General features: G+C 47.8%; 1 protein-coding gene across 1 annotated transcript; it reads left to right on the forward strand.

Annotated features, from left to right (window-relative positions):
- The first annotated feature begins 12,865 nt into the window (after positions 1–12,865).
- On the forward strand, positions 12,866–15,764 carry LOC119699134 (acrosin-like). The gene is made up of 5 exons (XM_038132182.1): positions 12,866–12,936; positions 13,673–13,915; positions 14,218–14,483; positions 14,740–14,885; positions 15,357–15,764. The coding sequence occupies exons 1-5, from the start codon at positions 12,866–12,868 to the stop codon at positions 15,762–15,764; spliced, it is 1,134 nt and encodes a 377-aa protein (XP_037988110.1).
- The last annotated feature ends 448 nt before the right edge of the window (positions 15,765–16,212 follow it).

Consider the following 16,212-nt stretch of genomic DNA (forward strand, 5'->3'; position numbering starts at 1 on the left):
TGCTCAAATGCACACAGGCTGCTGATAAGGACCTGGTGTGAGCCTGGGCTAAGGGAACAGATCTGGGAAATCCCAAGCACAACAAGGGAAACTCCTGGCTCCTGACTGGAGTGCCAGTGCCCTAAGGCAGAGCCAAATTTCACAGGCAGCAAAGGGGGATTGATGTGCCAGGTGGTCACACTTCACAGATACTCAAAGCAAGAGCTGGGGTCATTCTGGGGAGAGGAACCTGGCAGGAACAGTAGGAAAGCACACCAGGAATGCTGTGGAAGGCCAAGGTGAGTGGGCCAACACCACCTGCAACACCAAGGCTGTTCACAGGCATGGCCAACCTGTGAGCCAGGGGGGAATGATGCCTGGACTTGGCTCCATATTTGGGCGGAGATGAGGGCAGAGAAAAGGAGGGGTGAGAGAGAAAAGGAGGAAGATGAGAGGGCTGTATAGGCCTGGCCAATGGAGAGAAGGAGCAATTAAAGAGCCAGCTGCACAGACACAAACTGCAGCTTGCCTGTCTGAGGGCTGTAGACACCCATCCCACAGGATGGGCAAGAAACATTCTTATCTTAACTCGCTAATTAAGAAATCATCTACGAACTGTAAAAATTTGCACCAAAATTTTTGCCCTTTTCAATCAATCTTTGATACTCTTGGGCACAGAGGAGGGGAATGGTAGAGAGTCCTGGAATGCCATGGGGTAGACTTGTTGAAGGCAGTTTTCAACTGTCTTTTCCAGGTGAAGGCAAGATGACTGGATAAATGACAAAGTGGCAAATACTTTGTTCAGTGTCAAAATTCATATTTTGAGCTTTAATAGTGTTGCTTTCACAAATGAATCCCAGTTGCTCCCTAGTAGCACAAGATTCTAAGTGTAGTGTTTGCCACTTTTCGTTCACCTTTCATGCCCACACCCTATGTTCTGAGGGGTAGAGTACTTTTTTTATCATTATTTAATCCTAGTGCGATGATGGGGTGGATAATGTAAACAGTGGCATTACATATAGTAAGCACAAAGGCAGTGGCCACATTAGAAGCAGGATCATAAGTAAAATTTACCACAGTCCAGCAGGATTGAAACTTTCTTTCAAAATCAACCACATTATCCCAGACAATCTTTCGAATTTCAGCTGGAAAATCACCTTCACTCCTTTCCCATATGATCAAAGCTGCTGTTGCCTACATCTATAACTGTGCTTGTATACAACTGAAAGCTAAAGACACATTATCTTGAACTGTATTAAGCATTTCTACTATTAACTTTTGGTCTTGGTCCCTGGCCTTTTCCCACTTTGGCAGTACTTTTGAAATCTGCCACTGGCTATTTCCTAATGCAAATATATATGACTATAGGGGCTGTTTTAATTTTTCTAGACCACCTGCTGCAGTGGCCAGCTTGTTCATCAGTATTTTTTAATCAATTCCATTTAAAACTCCCAATCCTGTCCCTACTATCCCAGTTAGGTCCCTTCTTACTCTGCTCCTGAGGTGTACTTCTGTCTGTAACTACGTTGTGCAGTCCACAAAGGATGTCCTTAGGAAAGAGGAGCAGGCTGGTTGGATTTCTGAGATGTTAATTTGCATTAGCAATTCAACACGTTTGAGAGAGCACTCTGGATTGAATAACAGTTGTTGTTGAACCATATCCCTCACTACATATGGGCCTATTTCATATACTTCAGGTTCAAGTTTGGGTTGGGTCTGAACTGCTTGAATACTGGTGTGAGTTGTATGAGGTCTTGCCATTGTAAAAGGTATAGCATCTATTTTAAATTTAAATGAGAGCTTGATAGCATCATGAGCCCAAAGACAAGTCACTTCTACAGGCTGTATCAATGTGAAATTACACCAACAGTCTGATTTACTTGGGCTATCACAAACCTCCCGGTGCCTGTATACAGGAGAGGCTGAAACACTAATTTGATTTGGTCTCTCATGAGTGGTCCCATTGACCACCCAGCATCCTACCCTGATTTCTTCTCCTCTGATCCCTTGAAGTGTCCACAGTTCCTGTTCCTGCTACTCCTGCTCCTCATATACCTGATTCCCGTGGATTACTACAGTGGATAGGTTTAAATCCTTTATCTCAGAAGGTTCTTCCATGGATCCAGTATACTGATTAAAAGCCTGGGACCAAGCCATTCAGCATCATTTTGGATAGAGGTATTCTCTAATCCCAAAACTCCAACTACAATTATACACAAAACAATTCTGTAAATGAAATTACACTACCCCCAGCCACAATATACTCATTTTGCCCAAGTAAGTTTTAGTCTCAGTTCACTATCTCCTGGTGTCACTTTCCAAAGGGCTTTTGGGGCATTACTTCACTCGAGAGTGGTGGATCCAGGCATTCTGCTCCTCAATCTTGATTGCGGTGAAGGTGGTGAGAAGCACTTGGAATGGTCCTTCCCACTGTGGTTCCAAAGTCTTTTCTGTAAGAGACTTAACACATACATAATCCCCAGGCTGTATGTTATGTACTGGTCCATCTGGCTCCCTGCTGCAAGTTCCAGTCACATGTTTTTCAATTTCTCTGAGCTGTTTACTTAAAGCCACCATATAGTTGGCTAACGTTACCTCCCCAATGTGGGTGGACATCCCCTTCTGTATTCCATATGGTCTTCCATAAAGCATTTCAAAGGGATTCAGACTCTCTTTGGCTCTAGGTTTAGTTCAAATTCACATCAGTGCCAGTGGAAGAGCTTAGGGCCAAGATAAATTAACTTCCTGCCCCAGTCTTACAATTTGCTGCTTAATCAAGCTATTCATTTTCTCCATCTGGCCACTCGATTGGGGGTGGTATGGAGCATGAAGTTCCCAATCTATGCCCAGGTGGCTACTAATCTGTTGCACTATTCTGGAAATGAAATGTGATCCTCAGTCTGAGGATATTGTGGCTGGAACTCTGAAGCATGGTATCATTTCTTGTAATAATACCTCTTGAGCCTTGATAGTTCTGCGGGGAATGCTTCTGGCCACCCTGAAAATGTATCTGTCAATACTAATAAATACCGATACCCCCCTTTCCTTGGGAGTTCTGAAAAGTCAATTTGCCACTGCTGTCCAGGTCCATGGTCCTTCCCAGTCTGACCAAGTTTTGGTCTGGGGGTATTCTTGGGGTTAGTCTGGAGGCAAAGATCACACTGTCGGGTTACTTGAGTAGTAGTGGCACATAAATTCCTGGCGACAATTCTTTCAATCAAATAGGTGTTCAGGGCTTCTCTTCCCCAGTGTGTTTTCTGGTGCTCCTCCCTTACTAGTGACCACAACAAATAGGAAGGGATCACCAGCTTCCCTTCAATGATAGCCCACCCCTCTTGGCTGTATGTCCCTTTTCGATCTTTGATTAGTTTTCTGTCTTTCTTATTACATTTTGGCTTACCTTCCAGGGAAATTTGTCCATCTGGAATTAGAACTCCTTCAATAATTACCTCACCTTTCACTGCTTCCTTTGCCTCTCTATCCGCCAGCTAATTCCTTTCCTGCAATTCTGAGCCCACTCTCTGGTGTGCCTTAATATGCATAATTGCTACCTTTTCAGGCAGCTGAACTGCTTCCAGCAGCTGGATTATCTCTCTTGCACATTTTTGATATTCTTTCCTTGTGAGGTTAGCAGTCCCCTCTCTCTCCAGATGGCTCCATGTGCATGCACAACTCCAAATGCATACCTCGAGTTTAGTTTACAGATGTTTATTCTCTTTCTTTTTGCCATTTCCAAGGCTCAGGTCAGTGCAATTACCTCGGCCTTCTGCACAGAGGTGCCTGTTGGAAAGGGTCTGGATTCTGTTACCTCTCTGCAGGTTATGACTGCATATCCAGCATGTCACTTTCCATTGACAACGTAGCTACTCCCGTCAGTGAACCAGGTCTCTGCATCGTCCAAAGGAGTGTCCTTTAGGTCTGGGGGGCTGGAGTAGGTAGCTTCAATGGTCTCCAGGCAATCATGATGTACTGCTTCTCCTTGACTTCCACTGAGAAAAGAAGCTGGGTTGACAATATTAGTCACTGCTATCTCTACATCATCTTGTTCTACCATGATGGCCTGGTATTTCAGGAACCTCTGTGGTGAAATCCAGTGGCCACCTTTACTTCCACTACTGCAGACACTGTGTGGGACACTAGTACAGTCATTTTCTGTCCCAGTGTAAACTTGCGTGCTTCTTGAATATTCAGCATGACTGCTGCAGCTCTGAGGCAACCTGGTCATCCTTTGGTCATCGCATCCAGTTGCTTGGAAAAGTAAGCAACTGCTCTCCGGTATGGACCCAAGTCCTGAGCTGTCACCCTGATTTTTTAAGACTTTGCTAAGCCTTCTGATGTTTGCATTCTTGTAACAAACTTTTTCACACACAGTTTTGTAAACAACTTATGTTTTGCATTCTTTCATGGAGGAGGAGAGAATTGATGGACTCTTGGTCTGTCTAGTGTTATTGGAGAGGTGGCACTGTCACTCTCCAATCCACTGTCACTTTTGGAAAACTATAAATGTTGGAGTCAGAAAATAAAGGTCCCTCTTTTTTGTTCACCTAGAGAGCAACAATGTCCGTGTCATCTTTTCGTGTCGTAATACGACACTGAGCCAATATTCCCTGGGCAATTCCCTGCTTTTCATGGGAAAAAAGAAAGAATGGTTTACTTACATCTGGAAGTCCCAAAGCTGGAGCTGACATGAGGGCACTCTTTAGCTGGAGAAAGATCCACGTGGCTTCCTTTGTCCACTGGAGATCTCTATTTCCATTGGCAATAAGAGCATAGAGGGGTCTGACAAGCAGTCCGTAGTTATAAACCCACAGCAGGCACCACCCTGCTATGCCTAAGAAGGTTCGGAGTTCCTTTATTGTCTGGGGTTTTGGGGTTTGGCATATGGCTTCCTTGCGAGCCTGCCCTAAAGTCCGTTGCCCAGCACTGACCTTGTACCCCAGGTAGATTACCTTCTGTTTCACTACCTGTGCCTTTTTCTTTGATACTCTGTATCCTTGGAGCCATAGGAAATTCAAAAGGCTTACCGTCCAGACCATACATGCTTCCCTTGTCTAAGTGGCTACTAGAAAAATATCCACATACTGCAATAGCCTTACTTCTTCCTGGGAAGCTTCCCAGGACTCTAGATCTTTTGCAAGTTGTTCCCCAAACAGAGTGGGGGAATTTTTGAAGCCTTGAGGGCCTTGGGACAATACAATCCATGTGAGCTGGGTTTTGCGCCCGCTTTTAGGGCTTTCCCATTCGAATGCAAAAATTTTCTGGCTGGCTTCGTGGATAGGGAGGCAAAACAAGGCATCTTTCAGATCTAAAATGGTAAATCAGGTTAGTTCCGGTGTCACACATGTTAGCAAGGTGTATGGGTTTGCCACCACCGGGTGCAGATCAGGCTTTTACAGACTTGTTGTTTTCCTTAACTTGTATAGGAGATGCATTCTCTGCCCTCCTTGGTATGTTAGAGGCCTATACCCCAGGAAACTCCAGATCCATTATTTTCTTGTTAGTTTCATCATTATTTTTTAATTCCAGTTTCACTAATTGTTAAAATTAAGCTTAGTATGTCTACATATTGTTGATCCTTTACCTCCAAAATAATGTCCCTGTCTTTAAATGTGATCTTTGCTTCCAGCTGCTCCAACAAATCCCTACCCAAAAGGGCCTTTGGAGAGTTGGGCATATACAAAAACCTATGAATATTTTGATGGTTTGCAAAGTATGCTTTTTCAGATTGGCCAGTTGCCCCCTTACCATAACAGAATCATCTGGTTTAGGCATCGAGGCTTTATTTAACACTGAGTATGTTGCCCCCGTGTCTACTAAAAATTCCATTTTCTTAGTCCCCATCTTTCTACTCCATCTAAACTCTTTGCCTAATTCAAAGTCTTGGGGTATAAAAATAGGCTGAGCACACTCAGCTTTAATTATTTCTGCTGGGTTTCTTAAATTACTTGAAACTCTCTTTTCTAATAATTCAAACACCCTATTACTTCTTTGCTTCTCGTGACCGGTTGCTACTGAAATTCTTATAGTTCTCTGAGTAGACTTTGTTTCCTTAGAATAACACAAATGACAAAGTGCCTGTCTTGGTCTCCTCCACCTAAACTCTGCTTTACAAAATCTCAGTCTTTTCCAGTTCTCTTACCGTACAATGAAATCTTCAATTAAAGCATTGTTTTTCCACTGATGTGGGATTTGCAGGCAACCCCGACAAGGGAACAGAGGAGAATCTTGACTCCATTTTTCAGAAGGCTGATTTATTATATTAAGATACATATTATATTAAAAATGCTATATTAAAGCTATACTAAAAGAATAGAGAGAAAAGATTCCTCAGAAGGCTGGACAAGAATAGAAAGGAATGAATAGCAAAAGCTCGTGACACTCAGCTAGTCAATGCAGCTGGATCTTTGATTGGTTATTAAGTACCTCACATGGACCAATCAAAGAAGCACCTGTTGCATTCCACAGCAGCAGATAGTTGTTGTTTACATTTCTTTCCTGAGGCTCCTCAGCTTCTCAGGGAAAAAAAATCCTAGCAAAGGATTTTCATAAAAATATCATGGTGACACACTGACACTCGCTTTGTCTGTTACAGCAAAAACTCTGATATGCCCACAAACACAAACCCCCGCCCTGCCCCCCCCACCCCCTGTATTTCAAATTTACAAGAGTCAGGGCTTAAGTTGCTGTGGGAGGGGAATTCCTGGATATCCTTTAACTTGTTTTACCACAGTTAAACGTAAATCACCATACTGTAGTTTTTCCGCATAAAATGCTACACTTGTTGCAAACAAAATCTGAAAATCCCCACAAACACAACCATACAATCCCAAGAATCAAATTACCACAATGCGGGGGAAGAACCACACAAACCCACTGGGAAAGGGGGTATCTCTCAAAGTGCCCACTTTTCTCAACACAACACAGCATACAACACTTCAGCATTTACCCACATCAGTTTCTTCTCATCTTCACACACTCTGGACACAATCAAAATAACAGCACACAGTAAAATTATTAACTGGATCCAATGAATTACTAGATTGACAAACTCCCAGGGATCAAGTCCAAGCCACCAGGGCAGAGGAACCCCCTGAGTTTGTCTAGCCACAGTTAAAATGTGCACAGTCTATACGAATCACTGCCTTTAAACACAATAAATGTCCCCACTCACATTTCTCCACTTGTTCCACTTCTCTGCTGGCTGCCCTCACAGCCTGCCCCAGCCGGCACCGCAGGCCTTGCCCAGCCACTTCAGACGCAGGTAGAACTTCCCCCCTGCACGCTGTGGTACACCTGCTTTCTCATACACCATGCACTCACACAATTACAAACACATTAACATTAACGACAATGTCCAGACACCACAAGCACATAAAGTTCAGGTTCACTCGACTCACCCCCAGAGTCCCTAGCGGTGAACCTGTCCCCAGTCCCCCCAGTCACTCTATCAACTAGGGGACCTCTGCTATGAACTGTGCTCTCGGCAGATAGCTGCCTGCAAGCACCGGGACAAGGCTGTGCACTCAGATGTCTCTGAGCGGCCTACCAGCAGCCCTATCTCTCTCTCCCCCAGGGCCCTTTGATATACATACCATGTATCTGCACACCAGCCGGTCATTTTCTGTCCCCGCAGGAGGCAAGCCGAGACAGAGCGGACCTCCTCCAGGGAAAATCCCGGGACACACCTAGGAGGTCCGCCCCCCCTCCGCCCCTGTGGGGACAGAGATGATGTACTGGCTGGCTTGCCAAAATGATTTGCGGAAAAAAACCTAACTCCACAACTTGTAAAAGTTGTAAAGCCAGTATGTTTATTACAGCGCTGGATGCATGTGGGGATCATTCCCTCTAAAGGACATGCGCACCCCTGAGAATTCCAAACCTTTTTTATATCCCCTTTACTTGAACATATGCATAGAGTTTCACAATAGGTTCATGCATATTAATTTTATTGGTTTCGTGTTACACTTGCAGCTAGTTTGGTTTTTTTATCAGTCCTTGTACAGAAAGAACTCCTGGGTCATCCTGTCCATCTCAGTTTTGGCTCTCGTATTTGTTTCAAAGTTCAAGAAAGCTCCCACCCTTCCCCCCCAGTCACTCTTTCCAGCTTGGAAATTCGCATTCTTTTTCCTCGGCTGAGACAGTTTTGCGAGCACAGGCTTTTTGCGAGAACAGGCAGTCTTAAGCACAGTACAGAGTTAACAGACTAAACAGCATATTTCATCTATGCAAGCAAGCTTCAGACTAAATAATTCAAAATGGCACATTTCACCTAAATCCGAAATGGATTTTTACCCAGTTAAATTTTCACTCTGTTTCAGAAAATCCACCCCACATCTGTACTGGTCCCTGCCACCCTGACATAAGCTTCTTCAAATATTTTCTGATGTCAGAAGCTGCCTGCTCACTAAAGACACTGAGTGCAAGAGTGTCACTTAGGGTTGGGGATGGCCATTACCCTGTCCAGTGAGCAGACCAGCTTAGAGTCACCCAATCATCCTGTAACAACCTTATTGTGCTGTCTTGGCAAAATTCTGCTGCCCAAACAATTTCTTCCAGCTCTGTACAACCTCAGCCATGGACATCTCCTCAACTAAACCAGGGATATTTCCCATCATATCAAACACTTCAAGGCATGTGAAACCCCTTTTTGCATGCCAGTGTGAGAGACAACTGCTTACTTTTAAAATTCTAAGAGGTTTATTAAACCTTAACAAAAATACAACAAAAGGACTAAATAAGAAAAAAGTTGAAGTGCTGGGAACTGCCTTCATGGCTGCTTCCCATGCGGCCAGTTCCTCTTCAAGACGGATGCTCAGTCGTTTATAATCTCAGGGGTTGCATCAGCCAACCCTGGCCCCTCCCAAATTCTGTCAGTCAGCTCTTCTTTGCCGTTTATTGGTGGAAACTGTTTTCTTTCCACTTGATTGGAGGGTCAGGTGTTGTCATGCCATGCCCCTTTAACAACAAGCTTTTCCATTCCCAACTGCCCCAGGTAAGGGGCACGTGTACATGTCTTCTTTCTACTTGTCTAAGACAACTGAGGCTGTCTGATGGTAACAATGCAGAGCGAGGACATGGAAAAGGGAACTATGGGGAGAAAGAGGACATCTAAACTACAATAACATAACTATACATCAATAAAGCTACTCTTAATATTCACACAATATTCATTCCTTAACTGCGAGAGCTGATTGTCTCATTATCTATCTGTAACACCAAGAAGGAACTTCCAACCCCTTCTGTGTGTGGTCTAGCACCCATTGTGTGGCACAAGGGACACAACGCTTTCCCTGTGCCTGTCTCCAAAAGCTTCAAGCAGAGACTTGAGCCTCTCCACCTCAGAACTTACGGGGGCCTCCACAACTCCTCTGTGGCCGCCTTAGGCTGATCATGGTGTGTATGCCTTCTCCACCCACTACCCATGATTTCATTAAATCTGCATCAAATGTCACAGCAATAGAGAGGCTCAAATGCACCCTTATAGCTTACACAGACTCTGCACATGGAGTTATAACACTCCTCCTCTGTCTCCTTCCTGCCCTGAATCCCAGCAGCTGCATATTTGGAGGAGGGAGGCTCCAGAGCTACTCCTCTACATTCCTATCTGGGATACCATGGGGGTGAAGAAACTCCCCTGTGTGACCATTCCAGGGACAAGGGTTGCTTCAGTGAGCTGTCAGGTGCCCTGTTTGATTACCCACCCTGTAGCAGGCACAGGGCCTGCAGGGCTTCCCTGGCGTACAGCAGCCTAAGATAGGAAATGCCAAGTCATGGTGAATAGGACTTTAGGAGCCCCTCTCTCCCATCCTCGGACCCTGCTTATCTCTCTGTAAGACTGTAGGTCACTTTCCTTTAACCCTTACCATTGGACAATTCTCAATCCCCATAAACCCTGTATAAACCCCTGCTTCTGCCCGGTTCGGTAGAGGAGCCGTCACTGAGACCCTTCGCAGAAGAGCTGTCCCCAAGAAGATCAATAAAGACACGCTGCAGAACCTCACATGGCTTTTCTCCCCTGCTCTTCCCCACATCTGCCAGGCCTGCCCTGCTGTGCCTAGCAAGCTAAGAGCTGAAATCACTAATGGGCTGATTATCACAAAAGAGCTGATATCACTAAAAGGCTTGCTAAGGTGCCCCAGTGGCCAGGCACTGCTTGGAAACTCGGACAGGCAGTTCTGATCAGAACTGGACTATCTGGGCTTCTAATGCGGCCATGGAGACACCCCGTAATCCACCCACGGTGGCATTACCACCCATGCCACTCTCACCCAGTCAGAACAGGTTTCTGTACCCATTCCACCCGGAAGTTCCATCAGCCGAGTTGCAGATGTCTCATTCCATAAATAACCACCAGCTCCTGCTGCAGCTGTCAGTGTTGTCCTGATTTAAAGGACAGGTGTCTGGCAAGGAAGGCGGGAACCTCCTTTGGAAGGGAAAATGTGACCCCCTGCCCTCCAAATTATTGTAACTCTGAAATTATCCGGTTTTCAGGTAGAGCTATGAGAACAGGAATAACAGTTCTTTAGTAGTATAACAAGGCAAACAAAAAACAACATTGGCAGCAACAACAAACAGAACAGAAACAGAAACCCAGACCCAGCCTTCTCTTGGCTGCCGACGCTTCCCCTTCGGTGCAGTTCCAGTCACAGCCAGCAGGGGCGCTGGTGGCTTCTGGCCAGACAGGGCTGGTATGATGGTTCCCTCACGGCTGCAGGGCTCTGCTGCCTCGCTCCACACGGGAATGACAGAAGAGATGAAGAAGGGTCTTACTCTGGAAGCTCACAGGAAGCAGCCGGTCTCAGAGCCACTTGGAAAGCTAAACGGACTGCAGCAGGATCCTCGGAGCAACAGACTGGAACAGCAGAGGCAGGCCCATCCTGGAGCGACAAAGTCAGGCAAAGATTCCAGAGCTGTGCTAGAATCCACACAGTGTTTGGGCAGGCACTGAGTGTCAGGTTAATGTGTAGTAAAAAAGCGTAAATCATCAGCATAAAACAGCACAGCTGGGCAGTGGCTGCCAGGCTACCACAAGCAGCAGCCACAAGCTGCTGAGAGATGCCCTCTGGGAAGGGCGAAGGAGTCAGGATCATCTTCCCAGTGAGGCTGAGTGTTAGAAAGGTCCCAGTTCAACAACCGCTCTTGCGAGCAGAAGCTCACCCACAGAAAGGAGAAAAGCAGTTCAGGACAGAATTCCTCTGTGGCAGCAAGTTCACCCCACCACAGCAGCAAACCGGACTGTTCCCCTCCAGCCCTGAGAGTGAGAGATAGTGAGGAGCTGAGCCTAGACCCTCAACCCCAGCCCAAATCTCACAGTATCTCAACACTTCCCAAGAGAACTTCAGTGCTCAGAGACAGCAGGAAACTGCACCCTTCCCACTCCTCCTTGGCTATATCTTTTGTCTCTCTAAAGTATCTGTTCCCATCTCTTAGGCAACAAACAGGAGAAAGTTCCCTGAGAGAAAAAAAAAGGAGAGGAAAAGAAAATCCCAAACTCCACTAAGTGTCCGCTCCCCTGGCCTGCTCCCTGTGCCCGCTGTTATGCAAAGGGTGCGAAGCCTCTGGTCCCAGGCTCCTGCCAGCCAGAGCTCAATCTGCAGCTGGCACTGCAGCTGCACACCCAGCTCCCTGCCCCAAATGGATTCCTCAGCTGCTGCCTGCGCTGGGGACTGCACAGCCTCATCCTGCAGGAAGAGAGGCCTAAAGAAAGCAGCAGAGAGCCTTTTTACAAGGGCAGGTCCTGATAAGACAAGGGACAATGGCTTCACAGTGACAGAGGTAACATCAGCTGAGATCATATGAAGGAATTCTTGACTGTGAGGAATTTGAGGAATCCTTGCTGATATACTGGCATGGGTTACCCAGAGCAGCTGTGGATGCCTGTTTTTCCTGTAGGCAGGGTCAGCACAGAAGATACAGACACCAACTTCAGGAATAAATGTAATTTACAAAATTCAAACCTGCAAAGAATTGCAAAATGAGAAGTAAGCAGGACATCAAATCATTAGCAAAGAATTACAAAAGGATAAACTACACAATGCATCTAATCATTACTATAAACAACTGCCTACAGTGATGAAGAAAGACATATCACAAGTTACCCTAATCCTTGACCATCATCCAGGCCTGCCCATCAACTGGGGGGAAGCCACTGTCATAGTGAAGGACTAGGGAACCACTGACAGCAACTGGGTAATCCTGCTGGTACCTTTCCCTAGAGTGCTGTGAGAGGTCCCCAGTTTTATACCAGTGGATAAGCAAGATACTAAAACTTCTAGTGCAGTAACTTGTTGTTTCAGTCTCCTACTGGGATTCCCCAAATGTCTTGGAGGTCTTCAGGAGGAACCAAGGGAGTTGTTTGTGATCCTACACCCCCCAAAAAAGGCGAGACAGGGCCTTGTCCAGTCCATAAGTATGGAAAGGTAAATCCATGTTTTGCTAGTGAGTGGACATAGACAACATTTGGTTGGAAGACTCATCCAGAGGCCACCTCTTGGTCAAGGCCTGTTGTTCTGGCCTTAGTCAGGGCCTGTTGATCAGAACTTAGTACTTCAATGCCCCATCCCTCAAAGTGTTCAAGGACAGCTTCTGAGCCAGGCTGTGCACACTGTGGGTCTAGTGCAAGACATCCCTCCCTGCCAAGGTAGCAGGTTGGAGCTATGTAATCTTCAAGGTCACTTCCAGCCCAAACCATTTTGTGGTTCCTTGATTTGATGCAGCTCTTCCCCAAGTGGGCCCCATGCCACAGGCCCAGAACATGGAACCCACCTCTCCGTGACATCAGCCCCAGGGCACCATGGGCAGCACGGCTGCTGCGGGCACTGCGGCTGTGGCTGTGCTGCTGCACGGAGCCCTCAGTGCTTGCAGCTGACACGTGCCTCTGGCAGCCATGAATTGGCTCGGCCTCCTCATCCTGCTGACCGTGGCTGGGCTGGCACACAGCATCCAGTACACCTGCGGGTAAGTGGCCCCAGGCCCAGGGAGGGAGCCACAGCAACACTTGCGGCCTTCCCTGGAGGGGACTCGCCTGTCCCCCATGGCTGGGCCACAGCTTCCCACCCACCATGGGGTATGAGTGTAGAAGCTCACTGTGATTCGCCTGCATGGATTGGCTGGGAGGAGCTGGCTAAATAAAAAAGGACAGGAACAATGGAACTATCCAGATAATAAAAAACTTTGATAGCAAAAATAACAAACATCACAGAGGTACAGAGGCTAGGTTCTGAAGACCCTTTTGGCATGGCAAATGCCGCAAGGTATAGAGGCACAATGTCCAGTCAGAAAGGTGAACTCAGGATATGACCTGATAAGAAAATGGTCTTGACCAAAGGTGAAGGAAAACTGGAAACTTAACCAAATATAGGAAGGTTATATAAGCAAACTACTAACTCCCATGACCCCATGGTTCCCACTGTGGCCTGGTCAAGTGTCCCTTCTCAGCATACTGTCTGCCACGGTCTGAGGTCAAAACATTCTGTAAAAGCATCTCAGGTAAAAACACCAGTAGGACAAGATCCCACAATGGGAAGCCTCAGTTCCTTGCCAGCAGCCAGGTTCTGGCACAGACAGACAGACACCCCATGGGCTTCCCTGGCCTGCTGTGCATGCAAGCCCTTGTGGGGAGGGCAGAGGGCTGAGCTTCAGCCTGAGCCACAGCAGGCCATGAAGCAGCATGGAAATTACTTTCTGCTTGCAGAGGAACTTGCGGGCTCCGAGCTGTGCCATCTGTCTATCACCCCAAGACTAATTTCTATGGCAACGTGGCTTATGACTACGGCATGACACGCGTTGTGGGTGGCACAGGTGCCAAGCCAGGGGCCTGGCCCTGGATCGTCAGCATCCAGCATCCCTGGATACCAGGCCTGAAACATCTGTGTGGAGGGTCCCTCATCAGCAAACAGTGGGTCCTCACAGCAGCACACTGCTTCGATGAGGTCACGTAAGGAAGAGCAGGGAATGGGGACATCTCCACAACACCAGCAGGTGCCCTGTCAGCAGCACCACCCGCTATTCCCATGCCCTTTCCTGTCAGGCAGCCAGGCTGCCACACTGCTCAGGAGTAGCCTGGGCTTGTGTCAAGGCTTCCTAGAAGCCTCCAGCTTGACATTCCCCCAGCCTAGAGGTGTGCAAAGGCACTCATACCTGCCAGAGCACTCCGCTCTCTCTGCCGTGCCAGCAGACTGCTGGGCTGCTGTGGCACATGGCTGTGCTCCCTCTCAGCTCTTTTTCCATGCCTTCTAGGGAAATCAGCTTGGTGTATGTGGTGATTGGGGCCACCCAATTGACTCAGCCAGGCCATGGGGCACAAGTGCGCCATGTCAAGCAGGTGCTGATACACCGGTACTACAACCCTGATGACATGAGCTATGATATTGCCCTGATGGAATTGAGCAAGCCTGTCCAGTGCAGTCCCTACATCCAGCTGGCCTGTGTGCCTGACACCACATTGAGAGTGTCAGAGCTGCAAAACTGCTGGGTGGCTGGCTGGGGTTCCACTGCTCCAAGAGGTGAGTCCCCAAGAGCGACTCCTCGACCAGCTCAGCACACTGGGGAGAGGGTTTGGGCTTCCCCACAGCAGAGGCCAAATCCAGGCTGCAGGATGTGCACCTCTGCAGAGATGGGCCTGGCCCGCACCCCAAAGGCTGGCAGCAGCTCCAGTGCCTCTGCAGAGGCACAGCCAAGCCATGGATCCCCCAAAAGATAGCCATGGGAGGAGAACTGGGAAGGAGCTGCTGGGGTCTTATTCATTTCTCTTGCTAACAGCTCAAAAATCAAGTGATCACCTCCAGCAGGCCAAGGTCCAGCTCATCGATGTCCAGCTCTGCAACAGCAGCCGCTGGTATGCAGGGAAAATCCACACCCACAATGTGTGTGCTGGTTACCCACATGGCAACATCGACACCTGCCAGGTAGGAGAGTGCCACGAGCCACTCAAACCCCAGCTCCAGCAGCCTGGGCAGCACTGCCCCAACATAGCCCAGGGCCTGCTTTGCCTGGCCACTCAGTCACTGTCCCATCCCCAGCTCTCCCTGACTGCTGTGGGGGCTTCCCACACACTCCCCATCCACACCTGCCTGCCCAGGGCTCCCCTTGTGCCAAAAGCCCAGTAAGCCCCACTAGTGCTCTTGGCAGCACAGATATCCAGGTGCCAAATGTTCATCTTCTGTACATCCAGGAGTCCTGTGCAGAGATGACAGAGAGAGCCCTACCCTATAGGACCCCATGCCATTCACAGCCAAGCTTCTGGAGGCTTCAGCCCTGGAGCAGAGCATTCCTCTTCCCAGAATATAGGTCTGGCAGGGGCTGTGGGAGAGAAGGAGACAGCCCCAGTGCTGGCAGGTGCCAACAACACCACCTGAATACTCTCTGCTCTGCTGCAGGGTGACAGCGGTGGTCCTCTCATGTGCCAAGAGAAAAACAGTGACTACTGGTGGGTCATTGGAATAACCAGCTGGGGAAAAGGCTGTGCCAGAGCAAGGCGTCCTGGAATCTACATCTCCACTCTGTACTTCTATGACTGGATCCTATTCCACATGAATCTGAGCCCAGATGGAATTTCCTCTCCAACATCTCGGGCATGTAGTCATTTTTTGATCCCTCCATACACCTGGAGTAATTATATTCCCACCCTACAACCCTCTCAGAAGCCATGGCCAAGACCAACCCCCTCTCCAAAACCAATTCCAGTACCAACATTGGGCAAAGTTAACTCCTGCCCATTCCCCATCAAGATTCTTATGGAATTCCTTACTCAAGTGAAGGAACTCCTCCAGCAGACCTTTGGTTAAAACACATCTTGAGCAGCAGGACAGCCATGGTCCTGGGCACACTGCAGTGCACCACAACCGTTTCCTGCTAGGGCAATGCCTGCTGATCCAAAGGCAGCCTCAGGGTCAAAACCCTGCTCTGTCCTGACCACACTCCTCTCCTCTGTGCGTGCAGACACTGCAGTTGACTTACCTGAATGAAGTAAAGTTGCCTATGGTCACAGGGAACCATATTTTTGGTCCAATTCCAACTCCTGACAAAGCAAGGACTTCCATGTTTGGCACCTGCAGAATGAGCCTGAGGGCAGATCTTCTAGGCACAAAGGGACAGAGTGGCTCCAAAGAGCTCCAAAGTGCCTGGTCACCGAGGAGAGTGCTCTGTGCCACCATGGGCTGGAGGAACCTGCTACCTCAAGCCTAGGAAAGAGGTAGGATAAAATCAGATTCCTTGGGGATGCTGCTCAAATGC

The sequence above is a fragment of the Motacilla alba genome, chromosome 3, assembly GCF_015832195.1.
Source record: "Motacilla alba alba isolate MOTALB_02 chromosome 3, Motacilla_alba_V1.0_pri, whole genome shotgun sequence".
Taxonomy (NCBI): Eukaryota; Metazoa; Chordata; class Aves; order Passeriformes; family Motacillidae; genus Motacilla; species Motacilla alba.